Here is a 26,920-nt window from a genome sequence, read left to right on the forward strand (position 1 = left end):
CACCTTCGCTACGCCATTGGCCAGCATATGTGTCAAGTCAATACGTCCGTGTCATCCACGTGTGCCTTTGCAGGGTCCTCTGGTAAGTTCATGTTCAATGTCGATTTACGTAATTGTAAATTTGGTATCTTGAGGTCTGAACGTGACCGGTTAATGTGCACTGGTAACTACTTGAGGGCAAAAACAGGAGGTTGTTTATCATGGTTTAAACTGGTGAAAGCAAAACAACACACTTTCTTAGAACCGGTACGATAAACGCACATGGAAACATACTGTATAACAGAATAACATGTCTGTAGTTTCTAAGAAGATGTGTTTGTAACTGATTTGATTGTTAAGACACGAGGAATGCAGATGCGTCATAGTACATAGCATTACTGGAATAATTTGAGTATAGTCGCCAAGAATCTCATCAAAGCGTCACTAACTGTTTTTTTTTTTTGTCTTTAAAGTTAAAAGACATCCCTTGCTGATGTAAATGCCTGCCTAGCATTGCATGAAGACACAGAGTGGCTCTGCAATGTCGATTTGAACTCTACTAAACCTCCAGTTTCCCTATTTTCCTCCTGCGTCTAACTACAAGGGGGCGTTGAATGAATTACTCGCTGCTGGCTGGATCCGAAAACCCGGCCTCTTTTTTCATTGGACTACTCGGCCAGACCAAACCGTCAGCCCATGTGGCGTGGCTGGGCATAACGTCGGGCATTTAAATTCACCAGACGGAAGAAGAGAAGTACGGATGCTGCTTTTCACCTCTTTAATCGTCGAAGTGCACCCGCCCACCGTGGAGCAACTAACGGAATAAACGTGGGAACACATGCTCCAGAAGCGCCTTAGCATCCCATCGAAGCGGTTGTTGCTCGTTACTTAGGAAGAAATACGACACAGGTAAGCCAAGCTAACTGCGTCAAGCTGGCGGATTACATAGTCATGGCGTGACTCAGTATTAAATGTGAGACCGTACTCACTGTACACATTTTAAAGAAAATATGTGTAGGGAGGAGGTGTAAGTGCTTTTACTGTAGTATCGTGATGTAAAGTAGGGGCTGATGTCAACACGTCATTAATGATTTTAGAGAGCTTGTCCACATTCAGGAGTGTGACATGCTGTCTATTAAGTAATGAATGTGTCTGCCATCATGTTAACCAACAAATAGTATTTATATCTTCGTTTTCTCTGCTTGTCAGTTACTTTTACTGGAGTTCATGGCTGCTGGGCGTAACTGGGTGAACCAAGTGAAGTAACACAAGAGTGATAGGATTTCCCAAGCAGGCTGAGGAATTAATTGTGTTTGTGCCAAAAGTAGAAGGGCATGAAAGAGCCTGACTGGCACATTGGCCAAACGGATTGAAACAAAGACGCAGTAATGGAAAGAGACTCTCTAAAGCAGGGGTGGCCAAGTTCGGTCCTCGAGAGCCACTATCCAGCCTGTTTTCCATGTCTCCCTCCTTCAGCGCAGCTGAATCTAATGATCAGCTCATCAGCAAGCTTTGCAGAAGCCTGATAACGATCCTGATCATGAATCAGGTGTGTTAGTGGGGAGAAACATGGAAAACAGGCTGGATAGTGGCTCTCGAGGACTGAACTTGGCCACCCCTGCAGTCTTTCACCAATGCATACTTTAGATTCTAAAGTATGCATTGGTGAAAGACTGCAATTCATACATACATATTAACAATGTTGGGTGCAATGTTCTTATCTATGGAGGGTAAAATGTTTAAAGGTGCTATTACACGGAGGCAAAGACATAAAGCAGGGTTCTCTTTGCCAATCTTTATTGAACCAAGGGGCCTATTTTACAGAAAAAAAATCTCATGCCACTGCAAAATAGGATCACAAATAGTGTAATAGCTCCAGAAATAAATATGATTTCTTTAATCTACTGCACCCCTGATGATAGCTCAAGAAGCACTAGTGGTCCACAGCTGGTTGTCAATCAAAGCATGTTTGTCCCCCGTCACTTGGAGGAAGAAGTCCATGTGTTTTCCCCTAACCGGTTGTATGACAAGTCAAAACTTGTTCTGCTGCGTGGTGAGTTAATCGCTTAAATTTCCTCAATGGACTCTTTCGTACTCCACCTGAGTCATATAGCGTGATCGCAAGTGTGACTTGGAAAGTTGACATTCTGGCGTAACTCAAGTCATTATGTGACATCATGTGACAATGTATTACATTTATGTTAAAAATCTGTGTTTACATAAAATTATGTTGATTTTCAACCTTTTATTTACTTGGTTAACGGTTTGAATTGAAAAAGTACACGTATTGCTAAGCAATCAAGTAAAAGAAGTGTTTTTTATAAATCTATAGGAGGATACCTTAAAATTAAAAGCCTTTGTAATTGGACTTAAAAAAAAAAAAACATGGGCCTCTAAAATAAAATCCCCTAAACCGCTAGCAGCTCAGGTGTGCACTGTGCAGTATCTAAAGATTTACTGTGCGCTTTATTTTTCCTGTGGCTATTTTGTGACGCAAGTTCCCAAAGGAAGACCAGCTCAAGGGTGTGTTAAAAGAAAACGCTTGTTTCTTTAAGTACAGACTAAAGCAAACACATTGTCACTAATTGGTGACAGTTGTGACTTGTTAACTTACTTTTACACCTTTTTTTTATGGTAAAAGCTGAGATGCATGATGAGACACATTTGTAGCATGAATATAATCACATTTGCACTATGTCTTTTTATTAAAAAATGAGTTTCATGAAGGTGATTGTTTCACACTGGAATGCATTATTTCTATACCAGTTATTTACTTTTGGACTCCTTTGACTCAAGTTATTTGACTTTCTATCACTTCTATTTTTTGAGAAAACATTACTGTTTGCCTGTAAATATACTTGATACAGTAAGAAAAGAAAACCCACAATGGGGATAATAATTGAGATAAAGGAGTGATGATAATAGAATATTGAATTCCTTTGATATCATGTATACATTTGTAGTTCTAATCAGAATTGGTACAGCGCAAAAGATGATAGAACACATCAGAGGCTTGAAATGTTCATTCTGCTATGTCATGGCCATGGTTTTAGCCTGTGAGCCAGGTCAGAGTAAGGCTATCTGTGGTGTTGAAGCAGCCCTTTTAATCCAAATGAGAGTGCATCCTGGGACTCAAAAATGCCATCAGGGAAGGTTGAGGACAACTATTGTCCAAACTGACTCGTATTAAGAAGATGAATAGGGCTGATTTTTAAACATTTGTTCTTTACTGTTGGATTAAAATGAAATTAAGTGTGTTATGTGGGCAGATCTAAGCATAGGGGCTGAATGACTTAAATTCATAGTATCTCATTGGCTGATAAGAGCACCTGCTGACACACAAAGGCATGGCCCAGAAAGGAAGAACAAAGAGCAAGACAGACAGACACACACAACATCACTGATGTGTACACTAGTCTACGCTGTCTACATTGTCTACTGAAATTGCTCATTCATGCGTGCTTAGTAGGAGTCCTCATTTCCAAACCTGCCAGTCAAAGCCAATACGATTACACATGCTTTGGTACTGAACCATCTTCTCTGTGAATTAATACATTGCGCGCTTTGTGTTTTGTTGTGGTAAAAACAGCCATTATTCTATTAATTGTTATTTGTACAGTTGTAAAATGAAATTTTTGCTGTACTGTGTTTACTGAGCCAAAACGGCAGACCAGTGTGCATATCCTGTCCTACTATTGGTTTACCATAATAGGTGCTATATAATAGTAGATTCCCTGCTTAGGCTGCTGCTTCTGCGACTTGACATATATAATATAAATGGATAAACAGAAGAGGGGTAGATGAATGTTATCTGACCAATTTCCCTCTTTTGTCCACAGAAATACAGCATGGATGATGTAGTCATTGCAGGTATATCGGGTCGGTTGCCCGAGTCCAACAACCTGGCGGAATTTTGGGAGAACCTCATCAATGGAGTGGACATGGTGACAGAGGACGATCGCAGGTGGACCCCAGGTGAGTACATGCAAAGGTAAAAGTATGGTGGCTGGGCAGCAAAATACACTATGCTTTTGTTGGACAATGTGGTACCTCTATAAAGTCACAGAAGCAACTCCATGTACAGTTAATAAATATAGTATTGAACCGTACTTTTTACAATGTAGCTTAGTCAAGTTTTATGATGGCGGGGCTGTTTTTCAGGAATCCAAACTCCTTATCAGTTTTTGAGTGGTCTATTTTACTCTTAGCAGGGGGGTATTTCATCAAGCCGGATTAAGGATAAGCTTGTCTTATTCCGATGAACCCAGCTCATTTAAATCGGAATTCCGTTCCATCACAGTGGGTTATATAAATTCCCACTCAGTAACAATGGTAATTTATGCTGCAGAATAAATAGCCTGGCTCATTTCAATAAACCTGGCTGATTTTAAATCGGTGTTCCGTTCCATCACCGTGGTTTATGTGAATGCCCACTCCGTAACCATGGAAATTTATGCTGCAAGACTAACCTGCTCTGGAGCAGGTTAACTGTCAAGTTAAAAAAAAACGTCAAAAGACTCTTCCGTGACGTGCATTTCTGCGCTTGTGTTACACCTGAAATGGCATACTTTCTTTTGTATGACATTGTATTTGATTAACTCATTTGCTACCCAAAACGTATTTATATGTTTAAAATAAATAAATAAATAAAATAAATAAATTTATGCTGGAGCATACAGAAAGCTTTGAGGCAGCCTCTGAAACTGAAGACAACGCTTAAAACAATAATAGTTATTAGAAAAACGGCCTGCAGGCGGCAGCAGAGTTTAAGAGATCAACCAGGGGCATGTTGCAAAAGACTCTTGTCCCCAGTGTTTTAAACTCGACTCACCAGGACTTCTTACCTACCCCGAGAGCGCCTACAGAGCCAGGCTATGCAATCCCGTTTTAGGTTAGCCTTGATTAGACGCGGCTGGATTTGAGTTTGTGGAACAACTTGGCACTTAATTCGAAGATGGTGTTAGTTCAAGCCGCACTTTTTTTTGCATGAGCCTGGCTTTCTTTAGCTGCGTTGATGGAATACCACCCAGATGTAATGTGCATGTGTGACTCCACTATGTTTGTGTGTATATTGTAAGTTTAAACAATAATGTTTGTACTTTATACCAGAACTAACTAAATATCCAGATTTTAAAGATTTCATTACATTAAAGGTCACATTGTAAAATAAGTATTTCCAATAGTTTCACCAATGTCATATACAGTATGGCCAAGTTTAGGTGCTTTAGTAATTTGGCCTACTGAAGATTTCATTGTGCTAATTCATGAATGGAAACCTTATTAATAGGCACTCATATGCTTTATAGGTTTGGTGATTTGATGCGGCAGACTACAATTTAACTCCTAATAACGTATCTTTTTTTTTTTCTTTTAATAAGGAAGTGAGCAAAGTGACCTTACTGGCACCTGGGTATGATTTGAAGGTGTTTTTCTTTATTGACTTTACAAGTGGCCCAAGGAAGTATTTGAGCTATTGTGTCAGTGATTACTTACTGGTTCATTGTAATGTTACAGTCCTACTGGGCTGCCATTCATATGGTTATTTAATTTAGATTTTTTTAATCTTGGCTTTTATGAAGTTATTTCAGTGTTTGTTTTTTGTAAACATTGTTCAAATTTTTCACTTTCATTTCAGTCTTTTATGATTGAAGACCTAAGAAGCATGTTTTTTTTTTTTTACTTCTGCATGTCACTTTCTTGAGTGGTGTTTTATTTAATCAGTAATAAAGCTTTTCTAATCAGTTTCATGGCAGAAACGTTCGATCCGTGATGTTTGGTAATGAGCATCAGTGAAGATACTTCAGCTTGTTAGCTAATAATCAGTCAGGAGTCTCAAGACCATGACAATGAACCATCATACAGGATAATCCATCTGCCATATTAGAACATGGACAATGATGTATTATTTAGAGAACCGAAACGTTTGACTCATGAGGAGGAGGCCATGACAAATACTTTCACCTCCTGTTTGTCTGATCTCAATGTTTTTAACCCATGTCCACCGCAACATCACTTCGTAGACTTGGAGCTAAGCACTTCAACAGTACAGTTATTTTTCACTCTTCTTTTAACCATTATTCGCGAGGGACTGTATACATGTGTCTTAGTTGGGGGTTGTGGCCCTAAAATGTCAGTGAATTATTATTATTATTATTATTATATTAGGCCTCTTTGGTACACATATAATAAGTGATTTAAACTAGACCCTTGTGTCGCTGTGACCTCTCTCTTGCTTGGCCTTGAGACTCTTGGCACATATACTAGATTAATCCAAAATACGAAATATGTTTTGGTCAGGTCTAATTGACGGTTGCTCGTCGATCAGTCCATGCTGATGTGCTATGCAGCAACAAATGGTTACCACAGGATTGCACCTTGCATATCATATTGATGTAGTTGTTTCACAATTTAGAGATTTCATCCCCCAGATTCCCTCTTAAATGTGTAAAACAGATTTTTTTTTATCAGTAACTTCACAGTGATTGTGAAAAATCAGTACGATGAACTCTTGAGGGTTTTTTTTTTAACTGATAACCATTTTGCCTGGTTTGCATTTCAGGCCTGTACGGTCTCCCAAAGAGGAACGGTAAACTGAAAGACATCGGCCATTTTGATGCAGCATTCTTTGGAGTCCATCCCAAACAAGCTAACAACATGGACCCTCAGCTCCGTCTCATGCTGGAAGTCGCTTACGAGGCTATAGTTGATGGAGGTATGGACCCTGAATATTTTTCATGGAAAAATTTTGTGTAGGGTAGCAAAAAATAGGATTGTATATGTTTTCTGGAATGTATAATTTAAATCACAATAACTCTTGATATTACTGTTGAAAGCCAGATGACCACTTTGTGTTGTGATGCAGGACTGAACCCCACCACTCTGCGTGGCAGTAAGACAGGCGTCTACATTGGGGTGAGTGGTTCGGAGGCTGGTGAGGCGTTGAGCAGAGATCCCGAAGAGCTTCTTGGCTACAGCATGACTGGCTGCCAGCGGGCCATGTTGGCGAACAGACTCTCCTACTTCTTTGACTTCAATGGTACACACACACACAGCTTGATGGACAAATATTACTCTTTCAATGTTCACCTTCATGCTATTCTTAATTTCATTAACGAAAACTAAACACAAATATTTTTGCCAACACACATTTTTCACCGGACGAAGACTAGACTAGACTAAAACCCTCATTAATAAACAATAAGACTAAAACCCTCATTAATAAACAATAACTAGGACTAAATCAGTATGCATTTTTTGTCGACTAATGAAGAAGAGATGAAAATGTACTGAATTCAAAAACTGGACTAAAATCTATGGACGTTTTAGTTCATGAACAAAGATGAGACGAAAATTATATGATTTTGTAAAATACTGCCTCTGCTAATCTGTCACATGACACATAGTGACACCTCATTTCAAATCTGCAGCTAGTGAGTGCAATATGCACAAACACATGTGTTTTGTGGAAAACACTACTTCACCTTTATATTTTTATGCAGGATCGTGAGTGGTCGGCGGCAACAATGAATACACAGAGACTTGATATGCTTTGCTAGAATAACCGTGTCTTTTATTCCCCGCAAACAGCAATCAACATTTATACTGTGCTAGGATAATCGTACGTTTTATCCCCCGCAAACAGTAATCAACACCTGCGCTATGCTAGAATGATTATCCCTTTCATTCCCCGCAAACAGCAACAGTCACAACTCGATTTGCTAGAATTGACCTTTTATTCCCCGCAAACAGAAATACTCACAACTTGCTTTGCTAGAATTATTGTACATTTTATTCCCCGCAAACAGCAATCAATACACTACAACGTTAAGCAGCATAATATGATGATCATCAGCGCTTACCTTGACACTAGACCGGAGAGCCGACGGTCCGGGTAGAACGAGCTGCAAAACGGCTGGGCAATCGTATGCGTTCCGCAGCTGACTCTGTCGGGACCGCGTGCCGCTCCGTCTTTTATTCATTTAGCGTGGGAAACCGAACTATTTATTATAAAAACTAACAAGCGTGATTGAAATTGGACAAAAACTGAGACTAAATTAAAAAATGTCTGATAAAATTAACACTACTTCATGTCATACTTTATTGATTCAATGATCATCTGATTCTCACTCTTGGATCACCTGATTAGTGATTATTAGCAATATTTGTTATTGTGTATATAGTTTGTTTTATATGTGGCAATATTTTAGCTTTAAGAGTCACTGTTCCACTAAAGCATTAAACATGTTCTCTACACACTATTGCGCTCGTAGATGTGTTTTACTCATTTCTTCCCTTTTTGTCCTACTGCAGGCCCCAGCACAGCCATAGACACGGCCTGCTCCTCCAGCTTACTCGCTTTAGAAAACGCCTTCCAAGCCATCCGCCTGGGCCACTGTGATGCTGCCTTGGTTGGGGGAGTCAACCTGCTCCTCAAGCCAAACACCTCGGTGCAGTTCATGAAACTAGGCATGCTAAGTCCCGATGGGACCTGCAAATCTTTTGATTCCTCAGGTAAAAATCTTTTGATCTGGTGTTAAATTAATGTGCATATTATATGACGGTACCCATATTTATTGATGTATTTATCATTCTCTTGTTAAGGTAATGGATACTGTCGCTCTGAGGCAGCAGTGGCAGTGTTGCTGACCAAGCGCTCGACAGCTAGGAGAGTTTACGCCACAGTGTTGAATGCTGGCAACAACACAGATGGATACAAAGAACAGGGTGAGGGGGCACACTAGCCACAGTATAGCGCAAGAGCACCGCGTTTGGTTGAATGATTTGAGGAAATCTTCACAAAGGATGAAATGGCAGAAATTAGGTCAGTGCCTTTTAGATTATTTTGTACTCTTCATTGTTTGGATATAGCAGCATGGTAAAGTATTGGCACGTCAGCTCACAATCAGGCGATCCGGGTTCAAATCTGAGCATTGTGAATGGTTGTTTGTCTCATATATGCCGTGCGAGTGGTGACTCGTCCAGGACCCCGCCTCTCGCCCAGTGTCAGCTGAGATAGGCTAAAGCTCACCCCGGACACTAATGAGGACATGTGCTATAGAAAATAATTAATGGATGCATGGACGGAAGTTTGTTGTATTTACGGTTGCATATAAGTATTCTTGTGCACTTGTATGTGAAGAAAATTGTCTCACTGATTCCCCTTTGTCTTGTAGGAGTAACGTTTCCTTCAGGTGAGATGCAGGCAACGCTAGTTCGTTCTCTGTATCAAGAGGCAAATATCACACCTGAGCAGGTCGAGTACATTGAAGCCCATGGCACCGGAACAAAGGTCAGTGCACCTGTTGTCTTATCTAAAATCTGCATCTGGATTATTATTTAAATTTTAAATTTTAAACCAAACCTCAACTTTAAAATAACTTCTGACAAATTCATGTTTGGGTCTGCCCTCAAATGGGATGTCGATGCTCTCAACTTGCAGGTCGGTGACCCACAGGAAGTTAATGGTATTGTCAGTGTGTTCTGCCAGTCAAAGCGAGAGCCACTGCTTATTGGGTCCACCAAGTCTAACATGGGCCATCCAGAACCGGCATCTGGGCTGGCTGCCATGGCAAAGGTAAGGAGGATGGTGCAATTTTGTTGGTAAAATCAATAAAATAGTAGATGTATTGTATATAAGTACATATTTTGCTCCAAGGTTCCTCTCATAGTTTTGTGAAAAAGATCAAATGTGTTTAATGCAGAGAGAATTCCTGAAACAAGTATGAATAAAACAAGACTTGGACAATAATTGTTGTTGAATAAAAGCGTCACTAGTCTGCAGCTATATGACCATGAGACAGTCAAGGGGAATGTTAAACTATTCCTAAACACTGGTGTATATTGCATTCTATTTATCTACCTGTGAAGACTCTCCAAGGTTGTTTTCTTATCAGTTAGGCCTCATGCTCTCTGAAACTGAGTACCTAATCTAAACCTAATCTTGTTGCTCTCTCATTATCGAAGAAGAGTTTACATTGTTACCGTAATTTATGTAAACTTAAAGATTACACAAAGTTCACACAACATACATGAAACAAACACAGAAAGAAAGACAAAGTAAATTGATTGTTGAAAGTTAATAACATCTATTATAATGGATAATATCCAACATTGATGCACTGATCATGCAAAACAATGTGATAAATAAAATGAATAGTGTCCGTTAGTTTTGAATTTACATTTAATACACTGTCTTGAGTTTGCACTGATAAACTTAATGTTAACCAATAAACACATGATCAAAAGTTAACAAATCAAAAAATAACGCTTAGTTGACTCCATCAGCAAAACATGAGAAGTGTTTGGGTTGGTACATCAGTAACTTGCAAGGACAGAGATGCTCTTTTTCTTTTGTAAGGCGATAGAGATGGATTGAGAATTTTTCACCAGAAATGAATGAAAACACCCGTTCTCATTCTTTCTTAAAAAAGTACTTTTCCCCCCAGCATTTTGTCATAATTATTGGCCATCATTGGCAACCACTACAGCAAGGTTGCTCAAGTTCGGTCCTCGAGAGTTTCTATCCAGCCTGTTTTCCATGTTTCTCTCCACTAACACATCTGATTCATGATCAGGATCGTTATCAGGTTTCTGCAAAGCTCATCATTAGATTCAGTTGTGCTGCAGGAGGAAGACATGGAAAACAGGCGGGATAGGGGCTCTCGAGGACCGAATTTGAGCACCCCTGCACTACAGCAATTAGAATGACAAAATGTGTTAAAATAGATTAGTGGTGAATATTTTGACTATATTTAATCCAGTTTCTCTATTATGAGAGAGTTTGATGTGAAGTATGCAAAGGTCTACCATTTACAGCTACTGCAGCAGTCAGAGTGTTGATATGTTATTGTGGAATGTGTTATGGCAAACACACAGACGATGAATAAACTGCCTTGTCAAATAAATCAGTAGTTAAAACTTAAACATGAATTATATTACTTACACACAATCTGACCAAGTTTTACGTGACAAAGCACATACACTTGTAAATTGTTGCGTGGTCGCTGCTTGCTGGCGTCTCTACAAAAACCCGCTTAGACTATTGGGCGTAATACCGGATATCCGCAAACATAACGTCCGTCCCAAGCAAGGGTCCGACCCAAAACAATGGCCAAACTGTGCAAGGCAGAACAATATTTTATAATTTCTTTACCCTATTTGTAGGTGTTACTCTCTCTGGAAAAAGGCGTGTGGGCCCCCAACCTACACTTCAACAGTCCTAACACTGACATTCCTGCCCTCACTGATGGTCGTGTTCAAGTTGTCGATCGGCCCGTACCTGTACGTGGTGGCATTGTAGGCATTAACTCCTTTGGATTTGGGGGTTCAAATGTCCATGTCATCCTTTGTCCCAATGAGAGGAGTGCTCAGACACAGGGTGACATTAGCACACCAACCAGGACTGTCTCTCGAGTGCTTCAAGCCTGCGGCCGGACGGAGGCTGCTGTGAGCTCGCTGCTCCAAAAAGCAAAGGAAAACAGTATCAATGATGGATTCCTGTCTTTGCTCAATGGAGTGTCTGGAAGTCCCACTTCTGCTATGCCCTATCGAGGCTACACACTGATTGGCTCTCAGACTGATACCACTGAAGTACAGCAGGTGCAGGCCACTCCCAGGCCCCTCTGGTACATATGCTCAGGTGAGAGAGACCATTCAGGAGCATGAGAGTACTAATACTATTTACCTCTGGACCGACTCTGGTAGATAACACTTTTGCATTGTATGTTTATCACAGGTATGGGGACACAGTGGGCGGGCATGGGTCGCAGCCTCATGCAGCTGCCAGACTTCCGAAAGTCAATAATGCGATCGGACATGGCTCTGAAGGAAACGGGTCTGGTTGTGTCGCGCCTTCTCATGGAGGCCGATGAGGCTACTTTTGAAGACACTGTTCATGCCTTTGTTGGGCTTGCTGCCATACAGGTAGATGAGCAACTGTTTTGGCAGTAAAAAAAAACAAAAACAAAACGCAATATTGCAAAACATATGCCTTATTTTATGACTTTATTTACTTTTATGTATGACTGACAGACTCAAAGGATGGCGTTTTAACAGTTGTGTGTTCTGTGACTCACTGAATGCAGATAGCTCAGATAGACGTGCTCACTAAACTGGGTCTACAGCCTGACGGTATTGTGGGCCACTCAGTGGGAGAGCTGGCTTGTGGCTATGCTGACGGGTCCCTCAGCCAGGAGGAGGCCATCTTGGCTGCGTACTGGAGGGGACGTTGCATCAAAGAAGCTGAGCTTCCTCCTGGGGGCATGGCGGCAGTGGGTAAGTGGAAGCACTCGTCACTCTCATCTGCTATGAGTCATCGCAACAGTTTTGCTGGTACATACAGATTATTAAAAAAATTAAATACATCCTTCTATTAATTCTGTTTATTGTTTATATTGTTGATGTTGATTTGATGCTACACAGAATTGGGGGGACTAGTGGTTAGCATGTTCTGCTATTCGTCCCGGGTCAGCTGAGATAGGGTCCAGTTCACCTGAGACCTTAATTAGCATCTGCTATAGAAGATGGATTATTTGTTGCGTGATGTTTCAGGATTGACCTGGAAGGAGTGTATGGCTCAGTGTCCCAAGGGTGTCGTCCCAGCCTGCCACAATGCTGAGGACACAGTTACTATCTCTGGTCCTCAGGTCAGACGTCTTAGCTGGATGCCAAGCATAAATGCTATTAAATACTAATTGTCATCTAGATTTAACCAGTTGCTGTGTGTGTTTCTTCATTAGGAGGCAGTCAGCAAGTTTGTGGCCGAGCTTAAAGAGCAGGGAGTGTTTGCAAAAGAGGTGCGCAGCGCCGGTGTGGCTTTTCACTCGTACTATATGGAATCCATCGCTCCAACTCTCTTAGCTGCCCTAAAGAAGGTATTCACATACTCTATTCTGTTTTTTTAACATTATGAGTATGATTGGAACTTGCTGTAATACTGTTTTGATATTGATATATACTTTATTAAATGCCAATAATTATTTTGGGTATAGGTCATTAAAAATCCAAAGCTGCGTTCACCCCGTTGGGTGAGCACCAGCATCCCTCAGTCGGACTGGGACACTCCTCTGGCTCTATACAGTACCGCTGACTATCACGTCAACAACCTCGTGAGCCCGGTTCTGTTCCAAGAGGGCCTCAGCCTGGTGCCTGACAACGCTGTTGTTTTGGAGATAGCACCTCATGCTCTCCTTCAGGTGTTTGTTTTATTTAATCTTGTGCATATTTATCTGTGTATATCTTGTGTAAAACTACGTTTTAGTTTGATTAAGACAGATTGTGTATCATACTATGTTTCGAAACATAATGTACTATTTTTATTTCGTTCCAATTAAACTAAAAACTTACTAAATTTATAGTGTACTCAACACTCCTTTGTAGAGACTGCAAAGATCAGTGATTACTTCATCTAAAATATGTTTCATTATAAAGCAGTATTATCATCACAGAGTTATTTATAGCATTTATTGACAATAAACAAAGAACTGTTAAGTGTGTGCGTGTGCAGTAGATGGGCAGTGTTTATTTAGCTGCACTCATCAAACTGGGAAAAATTGTGTAAAACAGATTAGTTTTCAAAAGGTTCAATAATCACTTGGGCTAGAGATGTTCTCTTTCAAAATAATATATTCTCAACTTCCTGTCATCGTTCCCTAGGCCGTCCTGAAGCGTAGCTTGAAGCAAACATGTACTTCACTTCCCCTCATGAAGAGAGGTCACCCCAATAACCTGGATTATTTTCTCTCCAACATTGGCAAACTTTACATGAATGGGTCAGTGCTTCCATTCAGTTACAATGACTCTTGGAAGTATATTCTGGTTACTGATATTACAATTCTTTGTGAATCTCTATAGCATCAACTTGGATGGTAATGCTCTGTGTTCCGGAGTTAAATACCCTGTAGCAGTAGGTACCCCTATGATTTCTCCCTTGGTGCAGTGGGACCATTCTCAGACATGGGATGTACCCAAGACAGAGGATTTCTCCTCTGGCTCTGGGTCAAATTCAGCCATTGTCTACAACATCAGTATGTACGATACATCTGCTTTCCTTTGATTTTATTCAGGATAACACGCCATAAGGTTCTCTCTGATCTATTGTATTTTTTTCTGTGTCCAACTCTAACCAACAGACATAAATCCGGAATCTCCAGATTATTATCTGATTGGACACTGCATCGATGGGCGTGTCCTTTACCCGGCGACAGGTTACTTGGTGTTGGCCTGGCGTACCTTAGTGAGAAGTTTGGGACTTGTCATGGACACCTCGCCTGTAACATTTGATGATGTCACCATCCATAGGGCCACAATCCTACCAAAGACTGGTGAGTAGTAGAAGCAAGGATGCTGTTGCAATGATCTATATATCTTGTCATGCCATTCAACGTGTACAGATGCTATCAGGAAATTATTTTAATCAAAATGGATTTTTTTTTACAGGTGTTGTCCAGTTGGAAGTGTGTTTCATGCCTGCCACTAACAAGTTTGAAGTTTCAGAGAATGGAAACCTGGCAGTCAGTGGTAGGTAGTTTTAGAATGAATTAGAAGTTACAATAATGACAGCCACTTCACGATTGTTAGGCAACAGTTATCAAATTGTGCACAGATACCAAATCTTTTGTATTTTGCTAATTAAACTTTATATTAAGATCCCACCTGTCCTTCACATTTTACAAGGTTTTGTAAATGTTTCTTCTTGGTAAAGTTTTGATCAAAATGTGGACATACAGTGCAATGTTCCAACAAATATTCTGTCATTATCAGGAAAAGTCAGTGTTTTGGAGGATGCAGCCCTTGATTCATTCCATAGGCAATTGAACCAGGAAGCTTCCAAAGGCAACAAGGACCCTAAACTGAAACTTATGGCACATGATATATACAAGGAACTGCGACTGCGCGGTTATGATTATGGCAAATCTTTCCAAGGCATCTTGGAATCTAATAATGCTGGTGAGTTTTGAGTACGAAGCGGGTCATGTTTTAGTCTATTTTGCGCTCTAGGAATGTAGCCAAAGAAGTGACCAATACAGTTTGAATCAGATCCAAAGTAACAGATCCGATGACTTTTATTTACTGTATCACTAACTTTTAACTGCCATGGATGGCAGTAGACAATACTGCAACACACAGCAAAAGGTTCTAGGGTCTACTTGTTATTCTCATTGGTGATCCTAGCTTGAATACCATCCTGTGCAAGACCCGCTTTGGCACTGTATCTTGTACACTGACAATATTTTGTCAACTAAATTGTTGCAAATGTTCTCCTCCAGGTGACAATGGGAAGTTGCAGTGGACAGGAAACTGGGTTACACTTCTGGATACCATGCTGCAGATGATTGTTGTTGGGCTCTCTGGCCGTAGTCTTCGTTTGCCAACCAGGATTCGCTCAGTATGCATTGATCCCGCTATCCATCTAGAAAAGGTCTGCGAGTATGCAGGTGGAAAACTAGGTATGTTTTTCACATCCCTGATTTAGATGCTGAATACATTAGTCAAAGTGATAGTGTAACTCAAATTCACAGTGGGCCAAAATTAAAACCTGGCAGTGGGTTGTGGGCAAAACTCAATATTTATTGAAAAATTGTAAATTGTATTCCTTATCAGACTGGTCTTGACTGATCACCAACACTCTTGTAAAGCATTCTGGGATTTTTAATATTAGCAGTGCAAGCGCTATGCACCATCGGATCAGCTGCACTGCACATTTGATATCATGTTGTGGGACTAATATAAAACCCCACAGCGGACCCGAGTTTGACATACATGATCTCAATGATGAGAATATATTTGTATTTCATACTATTCATAGCATAATGACATCCTAATAAAGCATAAAACTTGGTCTCATCAGACTTTTCTGTCAAAAATATTCTGATAGCTGTGACAGTCCACGTCAACCGCTGCCTTGACAAAATCACTGCTGGGGGAGTGCAGATCAGCGGCCTTCATGCAACTGTGGCACCACGTCGGCAGCAGCAGCAGAACCCCCCGACCCTGGAGAAGTTCCTGTTTGTTCCCTACGTAGAGACGGAGTGCCTAACAACCAATGGGAAGCTTGTAGAGCAACTGAAATTTTGCAAAGGTACTTATGTAAAACTAGTGTTAATTTTATCAGCCATTTTTAAATTCAGTCTCAGTTTTGGTCCAGGTTCAATCACGCTTGTTAGTTTTTAACATAGTCAACCTCATCTCGTTTTTATTTAGTTAACTTTTAGTCGACTATGAATCTATCATTTTAGTCCAAGAAAACATAATTGTATTTGTCTAGTTTTATTTAGTCAACAAACACTGCCAACGTTTTAGTCTTGTTTTAATCAGGACAATCATTTTTACCCCTGTATATTTTTTTGTCAGCAGATAATGTTGAACATTTCAGATTTAAACAATTTCACATAAAATGCAATCTCATCTTATAATTAAAAACAACTTGACACAAAGTGGCTACTGTGGCTCCATGGTATGAGCTAGTAAATTAGCCAGCATTAGTTAGCGGCCGGCTTAACGTTATTGTAGCCATTGGATTAATATTACATTATAACTATAATACTTTTTTTGTTTTTTTTTATCGTTCACTGTGAATCCACCTTCTGTCTGTCCCATGTGCTAGTGCATGTTGCACTTGCTATATGCAGATTTGAAAGGGGGTGTACTGTCACTGTGTCACATGACAGTATCACAGTGACAGATTAGCAGAGACAGGATTTTACAAAATCATAATTTTCGTCTCGTTTTTGTTCATGAACTAAAGTGTCTAAAATGATTTTAGTCCAGTTTTTATTAAGTAAAGTACATTTTCGTCTTGTCTTCATTATTCGACGAAAATCCATACTGATTTAGTCCCAGTTATTGTTTATTAATGAGGCTTTTAGTCTAGTCTAATTTTAGTTTGGTGAAAAATGTATGTTGAGGAAATTATTTTTTTGTTGACAAAATGAACACTATCTAAAACCCTATTTTATTTGTTGAATAAAACTTGGTATTGCATTGTGATGTGATTTTTATTTTTTTTATTTTTTTTTTTAAATCACTTCATTGTTTTACAGCTGTATCCAATGTTATGAATTTATAGTTTATTATAGGATTTCTTATATCATCATAGATCATAATGTTTTTTAAGCTAATCTAATCAGCAAGATCAGGGCTATGATGAGGAAAAGAAAAACAATGAACATGGCAGATATCATTAATGCCACTAACAATACCTTCTTTTGAGCATTTTACCACTATGTTGTAATTTCCCACCCAAGGATATATATATATATATATATATATATGTATATATGTATATGTGTATATATGTATATGTGTATATATATATATATATATATATATATATAATGATCTTTTTTAAATATATAAATAAAATTTGGTTCAGGTATGGGTAGCTTTGAGCTTTGTTGTTGCTTTTATTAATCATTTTTATATATTCCTTTTTACAAAACATGCTGAACAGCCTATTGGTTTTTATATACACATTTTGATATTTTAGTAAGCCATATAAAAGTAAAACTCTCCAAAAGACAAATATCTTAATCAGCCCATTCTCCATGTTATCTTTGACTCATTGTCTCCATCTAGGATTAATCCACAAACTGCAGCAAAAGTTGGCCCCTCGTGGTATGAAGCTCTGTATCCCAGGGCTGCAGGGAGTGTCGGAAAGCTCCCTTCCCAGCTCTGAGCCTGGCTTGATCCGGTTACTCAGCATGCTCTGTGACCTGGAGCTGAATGGGAACCTTATTTCAGAGCTGGAGCAGACAGTGGAAAATGAGAGGGCATGTCTGCTGCAAGACGGTCTACTACGGGGCCTACTGGATGACCAAGCTCTCAGACACTGTGTGGACACTGCTATGGAAAACAGCACCCCTGGCCAGATCAAAGTCTTGGAAGTAAGAAACTGAATAAATAGGGGGGGGGGGGGGTAATTGTCACTACAAGAATATATAGTTCATGAATATTTGCAATTGTTTTTTTATCCTTTTGCCAGGCACTATCCAGTGATGGTCAGCTCTTCTCCCGTGTAATAGAACTCCTCAATATCCAGCCCATGATGCGTGCGGACTATGTTGCCACGGCAGCCAGCAAGGATCTTTTGGTTCCCTACCAGAGCAACCTGGAGGAACTTGGAGTCACGACAGCAGAGTGGAACCCTATGTTGGGCCCAGCTCCTGGAGGTTCAGTAGGAGGGGCTGACTTGGTGGTGTGTAACCATGCCTGGGGCCCTCTAAGGGTAGACCCTCATCTGCTGGTGACAAATTTGGCTTCAGGAGCCAGGCACGGGGGATTTGTTCTCCTCCACACATTGCTTAAGGGGGAGACACTTGGGGAAACAGTCAGCTTCCTCTCTGGTGTCAGTGACAACAACAGTCAGCAAGGATTGTTCACACAGGTCAGTAGAGAGGAGACATAAAGCCTCTGAGAGATATTTTTCTTCTTTGTGTATGCATTCTGTCACTTGCTCATTTAAAAATCTGAACACTTGATTAATAGTGTAAATTGGTATTACTACTCATCCTATAATAAAACGGTGTCATTTACATCAAGGTGTAACTCCTTTACCCAGTTTTTGTGACAGCAGCAGCATGAAACTTTATTGAAATTGACACAAGTTGCATGTCATTTTCCAGCATGGTGTTGACACAATATATAAGGCAATCATATTTTCCATCTCTCTAGGATGAGTGGGAGAGAGTGTTTTCCGAGGCTTCACTCAACCTGGTTGCCATCAGGAAGTCTTTTTATGGCTCGGTGCTCTTTCTCTGTCGCTCTCGGACTCCTGCCAAACAACCAGTTGTCCTTGTTGTTGATAGTGCTGACTACAAGTGGGTGGAAACACTCAAGGTATGTTCCGCAGCTTCCGCTGGGATATTTTCATGTCTACTATTTCACCTTTTGTAAGAATGTCAAACAATGTCCCGCTTTCTCTGAATGTTTCTTTGTTGCGCTTGGAACAGGCAACACTTGCAGGGCCTTCAGATTCTCCAGTGTGGTTGACTGCTTCTCAGGCCCACTGCGGCGTTGTGGGAATGGTCAACTGTCTGCGGCAGGAACCAGGTGGTCTCCGAATACGGTACGGCACAGCGCAGCCTTGCTTCAATATAAACAAGCCACCATTCGTCATTTCACTCATAGCTCGGCATGATGGTCAAAGTGCTGGAGTCTCCCTTTTGAAATTCAGTGACCTTTGAATATGTTATTTGTTAGTCAAAAGTGTTTGTAGATGCATTCAGCTTGTAAAAGGTGTATTTTTAATGCATATGTTGTGTAAAACACTTGTTATTTAGTGCAGAATTAAGGAGTTGGTCGTTGGACGTCACCAACTGACTTCTTGTCGATCACTTCATTAAATATTTTGCCAAGTAAGGCTTTACCTTAGCTAGCTGCCTAAGATGGATTCAACAATAGTACCAATTTGCCGTCCGTTTAAAATCATTGTCCAGTTTAAGACCCAAGTTCGAGACTGTTGACTTTAGTCATGTCATGAGTTGGTATCACTATGGCAATGAGCCCTTAGGGCGCGCTGATAAGGGTCATGACTTCACGCTACCTAGATAACACATTTTGCCCCGGGTTTTAGGGAAATTATTATGGTTCAATAATACCAAGGGTGAACCTTTTAGACATAATTCCAAAAGGTATTTTGGTGGAAATACAACACTGTTCACCACCAAAAGAACACAATACATATCGTAAAGCATCCTTCTTTCTCTCTCTGGGGCCTTACAAAAGGTGGGGGGAATGTAATTAAATAAAATGATTAAGCTTTATGTTATTTTTATCTTCACAAAAACCTGGCTCTGGAAAAGGGGTGTGTAGACTTTTATAGCCACTGTGTATGTATATATATATATATATATATATATATATATATATATATATATATATATATATATATATATATATATATATATATATATATATATATATATATATATATATATATCATATATCTCATATACTTTGTCAATCCAGATTTTGCACTGTAACTTATTTTTTTATCAATTGTCCATGTTTGTGCCATGCTTCCCAGGTGTGCGTTTGTGTCAAATCTAAACGGTCCATCAGAAGCAGAGGCGTTCCAGTTTGATGAATTATCCATGCAGTCGGTGCTCAAGGGGGACCTCGTCATGAACGTATTCAGAGATGGCTGCTGGGGCGTCTTCAGACACCAACTAATAACTCTTGGTACAAGATGTGCACGCACTAATTCAGATTAGTTCCTGATTGTTAAGCTTCTTATCAATGCTTGTGTGATTTAAAGTTAAACACTGTTTTGTAATGTGTGTGTGTGTGTGTGTGTGTGGAGCAGTTGATGAACATTTGGAAGGGACATATAACATGGCTAATGTCAATTATTTTGTGTTTTTGAAGATCGAAATGAAGAGTTGACAGAGCACGCCTATGTCAACGTGTTGACTCGGGGAGACCTTTCGTCACTGAGCTGGATTGCCTCGCCACTCCGCCATTTTGTACCCTGCAACCCCAATGTGCAGCTGTGTCGCGTCTATTACAGCTCACTCAACTTCAGAGATATAATGCTCGCCACGGGCAAACTGCCACCAGATGCTATTCCAGGTACATCCTCTATGGAAAACTGAATTGTTAATCTTGCTCTTGTTTCTAATAAAAATGTTCTGGAAATTCTGTTATTCCTATTGACCAAAAAATATATACTGTTTGCACTGTGCAGGGGACTTGGCACTGCAGCAGTGCATGCTGGGCATGGAGTTTTCTGGGTTTGATGCAGATAGTCGACGTGTGATGGGACTTCTGCCTGCTAAAGGCTTGGCGACAACCGTTGATGCTGATAAAAGATTCCTTTGGGGTGTCCCTTCGAGCTGGTTAGTATCACATTTGATAGGTGAAAAAAGACAGCTGACAGTGAAGTTATTTTAATTTTTTGACATTTTCATTTTTTTTTATTTTAGGGGTGTCAAAATAAGTGCGTTAATTTAAAGTTCCTTTAATGCCACTCATTTTTTAAAATGCGCCATTAGTAACCGCCCCTTACCTGGGAAGTCTGTACTGGTGGAATTCCAGTCACAGCATATACGTCCGTGTCAAAATTTAGCCGTAATAAGTTTAATAATAATGCATATATTTGTGGAGACTGGGGTCAAGTATTTTACAATTTTAAAAATGTGCGTAATTTCACAAGTTACTTCATGTCATGAAGAAAATGACCTTAACATAAATCAATATCACACAGTCCTTCTTTTTAATTTAACTCAGTTTTATGAATTATTATGAAATGACTATCAATGGCTAAAAGATAGAGCCATATTTGTATTAGTTTAGCATGTTTCCACTTTTATGTTAACAAGAGGAAGAAAACTTGAAAATGTATTGTATATTTAATAGAGCTGTTTAATCAGATTAATCACATTTTAGAATTCTGATTAATCACCTAACACAATAGGCTTTTTTATCGACATTTTTTCCTTGCCAAATTTGAAGAGCACCGGTTATGAGTTATTTCTTTTGACATTTAATATTATGAGGAGGTCTTCAACATTTTTTGATCCACTGCACACCCTCATCCTCCTCTTTTTCTAATCAGTTAATTATTTGCATAAATTAAAATAGGGCAAAAATTATCCCGATAGTTTGACATGAACAAATATTCTAAATGTGATACGCAAACATTCATTATATGCTTTACTTTAATGCATGAAATTATGTTGCTCAAACACAACTTGTGCTACCTTAGACGTAGCCATCCGCTGTCACGCTAAATGATAATATAAGGTCAAAATTAATGGTGTGATTAATCTGTGTTAATTCATGATTAATGCGATAATTTTTCGTGATTAATTCATCAATGATAAAATACTAAGAATATACATGATTTTTTCTGGATCTTTTTTCCTCCAGGAAAAAAAAAGAGAATATACATGATGATAATAATCACAATGGCAATATGAATTAAAACATTAAAATATATTTAGTATGCTTGGCATATCACGTCACACAAAGTGTCTTACTGCTGAAGTGGAGTGGGTTTTAAGTTTATAGAGTGATGTTCTGCTACTATTGAATATCTCTGGACATGCAGGACTCTGGAGCAAGCGGCCTCAGTGCCCGTGGTCTATGCCACAGCCTACTACTCTCTAGTGGTTCGCGGCAGGTTGCGCTCTGGAGAGAGTGTTCTCATCCACTCAGGATCGGGTGGTGTTGGGCAGGCCGCCATTGCCATTGCACTCAGCAAGAATTGCACAGTCTTCACAACAGTTGGTAAGTCGGTTATTGGTGAATGTGATGATAGTGTTTTATTATATTTCAAATTGATTTTAAAATGGATGCCAGTATTTCCCTAGTCAAATAATAAAAAAAAAAATTGGGGGGAATTTATGTTAAAATGATACTTTTTAAAGGGGCAATGAATATTCTCATGTCTGTCGATACACACCAAACAAAGCTTTTTCTTGACTTTTATGTCTGTAGGATCAGAGGAGAAGCGTGCTTACCTGCAGGAGAGGTTCCCCCAGCTCTCTGCAACCTCTTTTGCTAATTCCAGAGACGCGTCTTTTGAACAGCACGTCCTTCTCCACACTCAGGGCAAAGGTTTGTGCAATCCATCTTTGATGATAAATAGTCTGGCTTAGTGAAGCAGCAGGAAAGCAACTGTATTTTTGCTTTGTGGGTGTTCAAATGTTTGTCCATATAATGTATGTGGTCCACTTATAACACTGTGTAATGTGTTTCAGGTGTGAATGTGGTGCTAAACTCTCTGGCTGAGGAGAAGCTACAAGCTAGTATTCGATGTCTTGCTCGACACGGACGATTCCTGGAGATAGGCAAATACGACCTGTCCAACAACTCTCCTCTTGGTCAGTAAGAAGTCAGATAGCAACTGAGGCTTAACGTAAAAAAAATTATTTAAAAAAGCACGCACACACGACGTCGGGTTTTGGTTCGTGGAATGAGTCAAATGTTTGTCTCTCCAGGCATGGCTCTGTTCTTGAAGAATGTGGCATTCCACGGCATCTTGCTGGATGCTCTCTTTGAAGAAGGCAATCGTGAGTGGGAGGAAGTGTCGCAGCTGCTTCAGGAGGGCATCGCAGGAGGTGTCGTCCAGCCTCTAAAGACCACCGTGTTTGAGAGGGACCAAGTCGAGGAGGCATTTAGATACATGGCCCAGGGAAAACATATTGGCAAGGTCCTTCTGAAGGTCAGTCACACTTGACCATCAAACGAAGTCTTTAGCAATTCACCAAAAATCAACCATTCAAATAGGTTTTAGAATACATCTGGAATTCATTGAAAAAGCATAGGGGTTAATCCAGATGCATCTACTGACTGTTTTGCCCACACAGGTGTGTCACGAGGAGACGGATACATCAGCCCATACTGCTTCCCCTTTAACGATCCCAGCCCTCCGCCGCACCTACTGCCTTGCCTCCCACTCTTACATCATCACTGGGGGGCTTGGGGGCTTCGGCCTCGAGCTCGCACAGTGGTTGACTGAAAAAGGGGCCCGCAAACTGGTGCTAACTTCCAGATGTGGGATCAGGAATGGTAAGACATAATGAAAACAGACTGCGGTGTGCAATAGCAGTCACCATGATGTACTGTTGAGGTTTTGTTTTTTTGTATTTCGTCCGTTTTTTAGGTTACCAGGCAAAGCGTGTGAGTGAATGGCAAAGTCAGAATGTGGAGGTGTTGGTGTCAACAAGTGATGTGAGCACGCTTGAGGGAGTGGAAAAGCTCATTGCTGAGGCCTGCAGGCTGGGTCCAGTCGGTGGGGTCTTCCACCTTGCCATGGTAACATACTCTTCAGTCCTTATGGAAAATAGTACGGATGTTCGTTACCACTTCTTTTCTTTTTTTAAGACCAATTCCAGCACGAGCACTCAACTCTTGAGTATTCAGTGATACCGGTAACAAGTACCACTAGTATTTTTGATATATAAAATAAAGCACTATTATATAATTTTTCCTTAAAATTGCATGAAATAAAAGGCAATTTTCTATTCTCATGCAATATTAAGGAAAAATGCTTCCACTATTGACTACAGGTTTTTCTTAGAATTAGCTGTCTTTTTGGGGGGGGGGGATCAAAATCACTAGTGGTGTCGGTGACTACTTGAGTTGAGTACTCATTCTGGTATCAGTCTGAAAGAAAGTGGTATTCAACATCCCTTGTATTTTTACAGTCCTTATTAAGTTTCTCCTGTCTGCAGGTTTTGCAAGATGGCATGTTGGAGAATCTGACTCCTCAGGAGTTCCTTGACGTTAACAAACCAAAATACGATGGCACCTTGAACCTAGACAAGTAAGACGTCCCTTCCTCTTGAGCAGTAAAGAAAATGAAAGGAGCCGATTCAAATGAATGTTACTGAGACGTTTCCACCCCCTCTCCAGAATCACAAGAAAATCCTGCTCACAACTGGCTTACTTTGTCGCATTCTCATCGGTCAGCTGCGGCCGGGGCAATGCTGGCCAAAGTAATTACGGTTACGCCAACTCGGCCATGGAGCGCGTGTGTGAGAAGCGGCGTCACGATGACTTTCCTGGACTGGCAGTCCAATGGGGGGCCATTGGCGATGTGGGTGTGGTGCAGGAGACGATGGGCGGCAATGACGTCGTGATCGGTGGCACCCTGCCGCAGAGGATCGCCTCCTGCCTGGATGTGCTCGACCACTTCCTGTGCCAGCGCAGCCCTGTGATGTCGAGCTTTGTGCTGGCGGAGCGGGCCGTTGCGAAGAGCGAGGTGGGAAGCCAGAAGAATTTGGTGGACGCTGTAGCTCACATTCTGGGTAATGCTCTGAGACACAATTTGATTTTGGATATTAATGTATGGAATGAAAAAGGATCATTTTGGTTTGATAAATGCGGTGACCACACCCACTGATCTAATGCACCTCCTCCTTAGGCGTGCGAGATGTCAGTAGCCTGAACGCCGATGCTTCATTGGCCGACTTGGGCCTGGACTCTTTGATGGGTGTGGAAGTTCGCCAGACTCTTGAGCGTGACTACGACATCGTTATGGCCATGAGGGAGATCCGGCAGCTTACCATCAACAAGCTCCGTGAACTGTCCAATAAGAAGCCAGAAAGTTCAAATGGTAACATTACATATCTGAATTGACATCATACTGTTCTTTGTTTCTTTGTTGCTTGCAAATTCAAAAGTTGTATTTTTTTAGGGGTGCCACATGATCAAAAAATTATTATTTTTTTGAGAGAGAGAGACAGAGAGAGCTCAGTATTGTTCATTCGGTAATTTTACCGATTCGACATGTCATCATCATTGCTCTCTCTCTCTCTCTTTTTTTATGTGCGTGAGTTGATTATAAGTTTTAAGTATAATTAATTGCAAGACTTTAATAGTTAACTCATGATTAATGGCAAATTTTATATCTGTTCTAAATGTACAATAAAATATAATTTTTTTTCTAATTTTCATACTCTTGTTAACATAAAATTTGGGAAAATTTTAAACTAATAGAAATGTGGCTGCATTATTTAGTCATTGATACAGTAATTTCATAATTCATAAAATTTAGTTAAAATTAAAAACAAGTGGGATTGATTTGTGTTGAGACCATCATCTGCCACTAGATGGAACAATTGCATTTGTAAGACATTGGTGACAGCTCAGTGCATTTTTCTTTTCATATTAAGAGCTATCCAATCTTTAACATGAAGAAATTTGTGAAATTCTGCAATTTTTTTTAAAATTGTACAATACAACTTGACCCCAGTCTCCACAAATATATGCATTATTATTAATTTTATTAGTGCTAAATTTTGATGGCCACGTGTCTGCTGTGTTGAGACTGGAATTCCCCTGATACAGGCTTTCCAAGTAAGGGGCGGACATTAGTCACCCGTTAAAAAAATTTTGGGTGGCGTTAAAGGGACTTTGAATTAACTCACTTTTTTTTAATTCACTGTTTTAAACATTTCCATGCTCCAGCGAAAAAGGACGTCATTCGAACCTTGTCGGAGTCTAATCTGACAGAGCTATTAGTCAACCCAGATGGTCCCACTGTGGCATCCCTCAATGATGTGCAGAGCCAAGAAAGGCCGCTGTTCCTTGTCCACCCAATAGAGGGCTCTATTGCTGCCTTCAAGACACTTGCCTCCAAGCTTAGCGTGCCTTGCTATGGCTTGCAGTGCACCAAAGGTACTCTCAGTGATACATGAGGATATCTTTCACCTTCTCTTCTAAGACAAATTACCATATTTTTGTATGATGAGACTGACATGAAAAATGTATTCATCAAGTTCATCACTTCCTTCCCCAGCTGCTCCGCTGGACAGCATCCAGTCTCTAGCGGCGTACTACGTGGATTGCATCAGACGGGTTCAGCCAGACGGGCTTTACCAAATCGCCGGCTACTCATTTGGCGCCTGCGTGGCGTTTGAAATGTGCACTCAGTTGCAGAACCAGAATCTTCCCGTGGAGAATCTCTTCCTGTTTGATGGATCGCACTCATACGTGGCAGCTTATACACAGGTGAGAGGTGGAAATACACACGCACAAAAGGATTTAGTTCTGGACAAAATTTAAGAGGAGGTTTCTTTAAGATCTCTCAGAAAGCAGTGATCAGCATTAACAGGGTTTTCTCGGGTCATTTAAAAAGCATTAAGTCATTAAACGTATTTTGTAAAAATAAAAACCTTAATTGATGACACCTGCAGAAAACCTGAATAAGGGTGTGTAGATTTTTTATACCCACTATGGATAGATGGATCGATAAATAGATGAGAAACTTTATCCATCTTGTGAAATGACATTTAACAAAGTTTTTGGTTGTTCAGAGCTACAGGGCCAAGCTGACCCCAGACAAAGAATCTGAGGCTGAAACGGAAGCCATGTGCGCCTTCATCCAACAGTTTACGGACACGGAGTACAGCAAGGTAAACAACTTTCTGGCATGTAAACGAGCACCACCACATCTGTGGCTTCATCACATTTTTCTTTACCAGCCCTTTATCAG

The 26,920-nt window shown here is 40.3% G+C and overlaps 1 protein-coding gene across 1 annotated transcript in view; it reads left to right on the forward strand.

The window, feature by feature from the left end:
• Positions 1-65: 65 nt before the first annotated feature.
• Positions 66-26,920, forward strand: part of fasn (fatty acid synthase) — a 28,415-nt gene continuing 1,560 nt past the window's right edge. The window contains exons 1-41 of the mRNA XM_077551306.1: positions 66-82; positions 453-888; positions 3,819-3,954; positions 6,539-6,691; positions 6,842-7,015; positions 8,290-8,490; positions 8,581-8,703; positions 9,153-9,268; positions 9,419-9,553; positions 11,143-11,617; positions 11,714-11,901; positions 12,063-12,252; positions 12,529-12,623; positions 12,717-12,851; positions 12,969-13,172; positions 13,633-13,748; positions 13,831-14,003; positions 14,109-14,300; positions 14,416-14,496; positions 14,740-14,925; positions 15,246-15,425; positions 15,854-16,057; positions 17,554-17,861; positions 17,960-18,361; positions 18,649-18,813; positions 18,927-19,042; positions 20,003-20,157; positions 20,344-20,547; positions 20,663-20,813; positions 22,028-22,206; positions 22,417-22,536; positions 22,680-22,802; positions 22,920-23,143; positions 23,289-23,490; positions 23,585-23,736; positions 24,156-24,247; positions 24,337-24,731; positions 24,848-25,039; positions 25,894-26,103; positions 26,225-26,436; positions 26,742-26,840. Coding sequence (XP_077407432.1) covers positions 3,828-3,954; positions 6,539-6,691; positions 6,842-7,015; positions 8,290-8,490; positions 8,581-8,703; positions 9,153-9,268; positions 9,419-9,553; positions 11,143-11,617; positions 11,714-11,901; positions 12,063-12,252; positions 12,529-12,623; positions 12,717-12,851; positions 12,969-13,172; positions 13,633-13,748; positions 13,831-14,003; positions 14,109-14,300; positions 14,416-14,496; positions 14,740-14,925; positions 15,246-15,425; positions 15,854-16,057; positions 17,554-17,861; positions 17,960-18,361; positions 18,649-18,813; positions 18,927-19,042; positions 20,003-20,157; positions 20,344-20,547; positions 20,663-20,813; positions 22,028-22,206; positions 22,417-22,536; positions 22,680-22,802; positions 22,920-23,143; positions 23,289-23,490; positions 23,585-23,736; positions 24,156-24,247; positions 24,337-24,731; positions 24,848-25,039; positions 25,894-26,103; positions 26,225-26,436; positions 26,742-26,840 — 7,149 coding nt within the window. The 5' untranslated portion in view covers positions 66-82; positions 453-888; positions 3,819-3,827. The remainder of the gene's footprint in view (positions 83-452; positions 889-3,818; positions 3,955-6,538; positions 6,692-6,841; positions 7,016-8,289; positions 8,491-8,580; positions 8,704-9,152; positions 9,269-9,418; positions 9,554-11,142; positions 11,618-11,713; positions 11,902-12,062; positions 12,253-12,528; positions 12,624-12,716; positions 12,852-12,968; positions 13,173-13,632; positions 13,749-13,830; positions 14,004-14,108; positions 14,301-14,415; positions 14,497-14,739; positions 14,926-15,245; positions 15,426-15,853; positions 16,058-17,553; positions 17,862-17,959; positions 18,362-18,648; positions 18,814-18,926; positions 19,043-20,002; positions 20,158-20,343; positions 20,548-20,662; positions 20,814-22,027; positions 22,207-22,416; positions 22,537-22,679; positions 22,803-22,919; positions 23,144-23,288; positions 23,491-23,584; positions 23,737-24,155; positions 24,248-24,336; positions 24,732-24,847; positions 25,040-25,893; positions 26,104-26,224; positions 26,437-26,741; positions 26,841-26,920) is intronic.

Source organism: Vanacampus margaritifer, chromosome 18, assembly GCF_051991255.1.
Source record: "Vanacampus margaritifer isolate UIUO_Vmar chromosome 18, RoL_Vmar_1.0, whole genome shotgun sequence".
NCBI classification, from domain to species: domain Eukaryota; kingdom Metazoa; phylum Chordata; class Actinopteri; order Syngnathiformes; family Syngnathidae; genus Vanacampus; species Vanacampus margaritifer.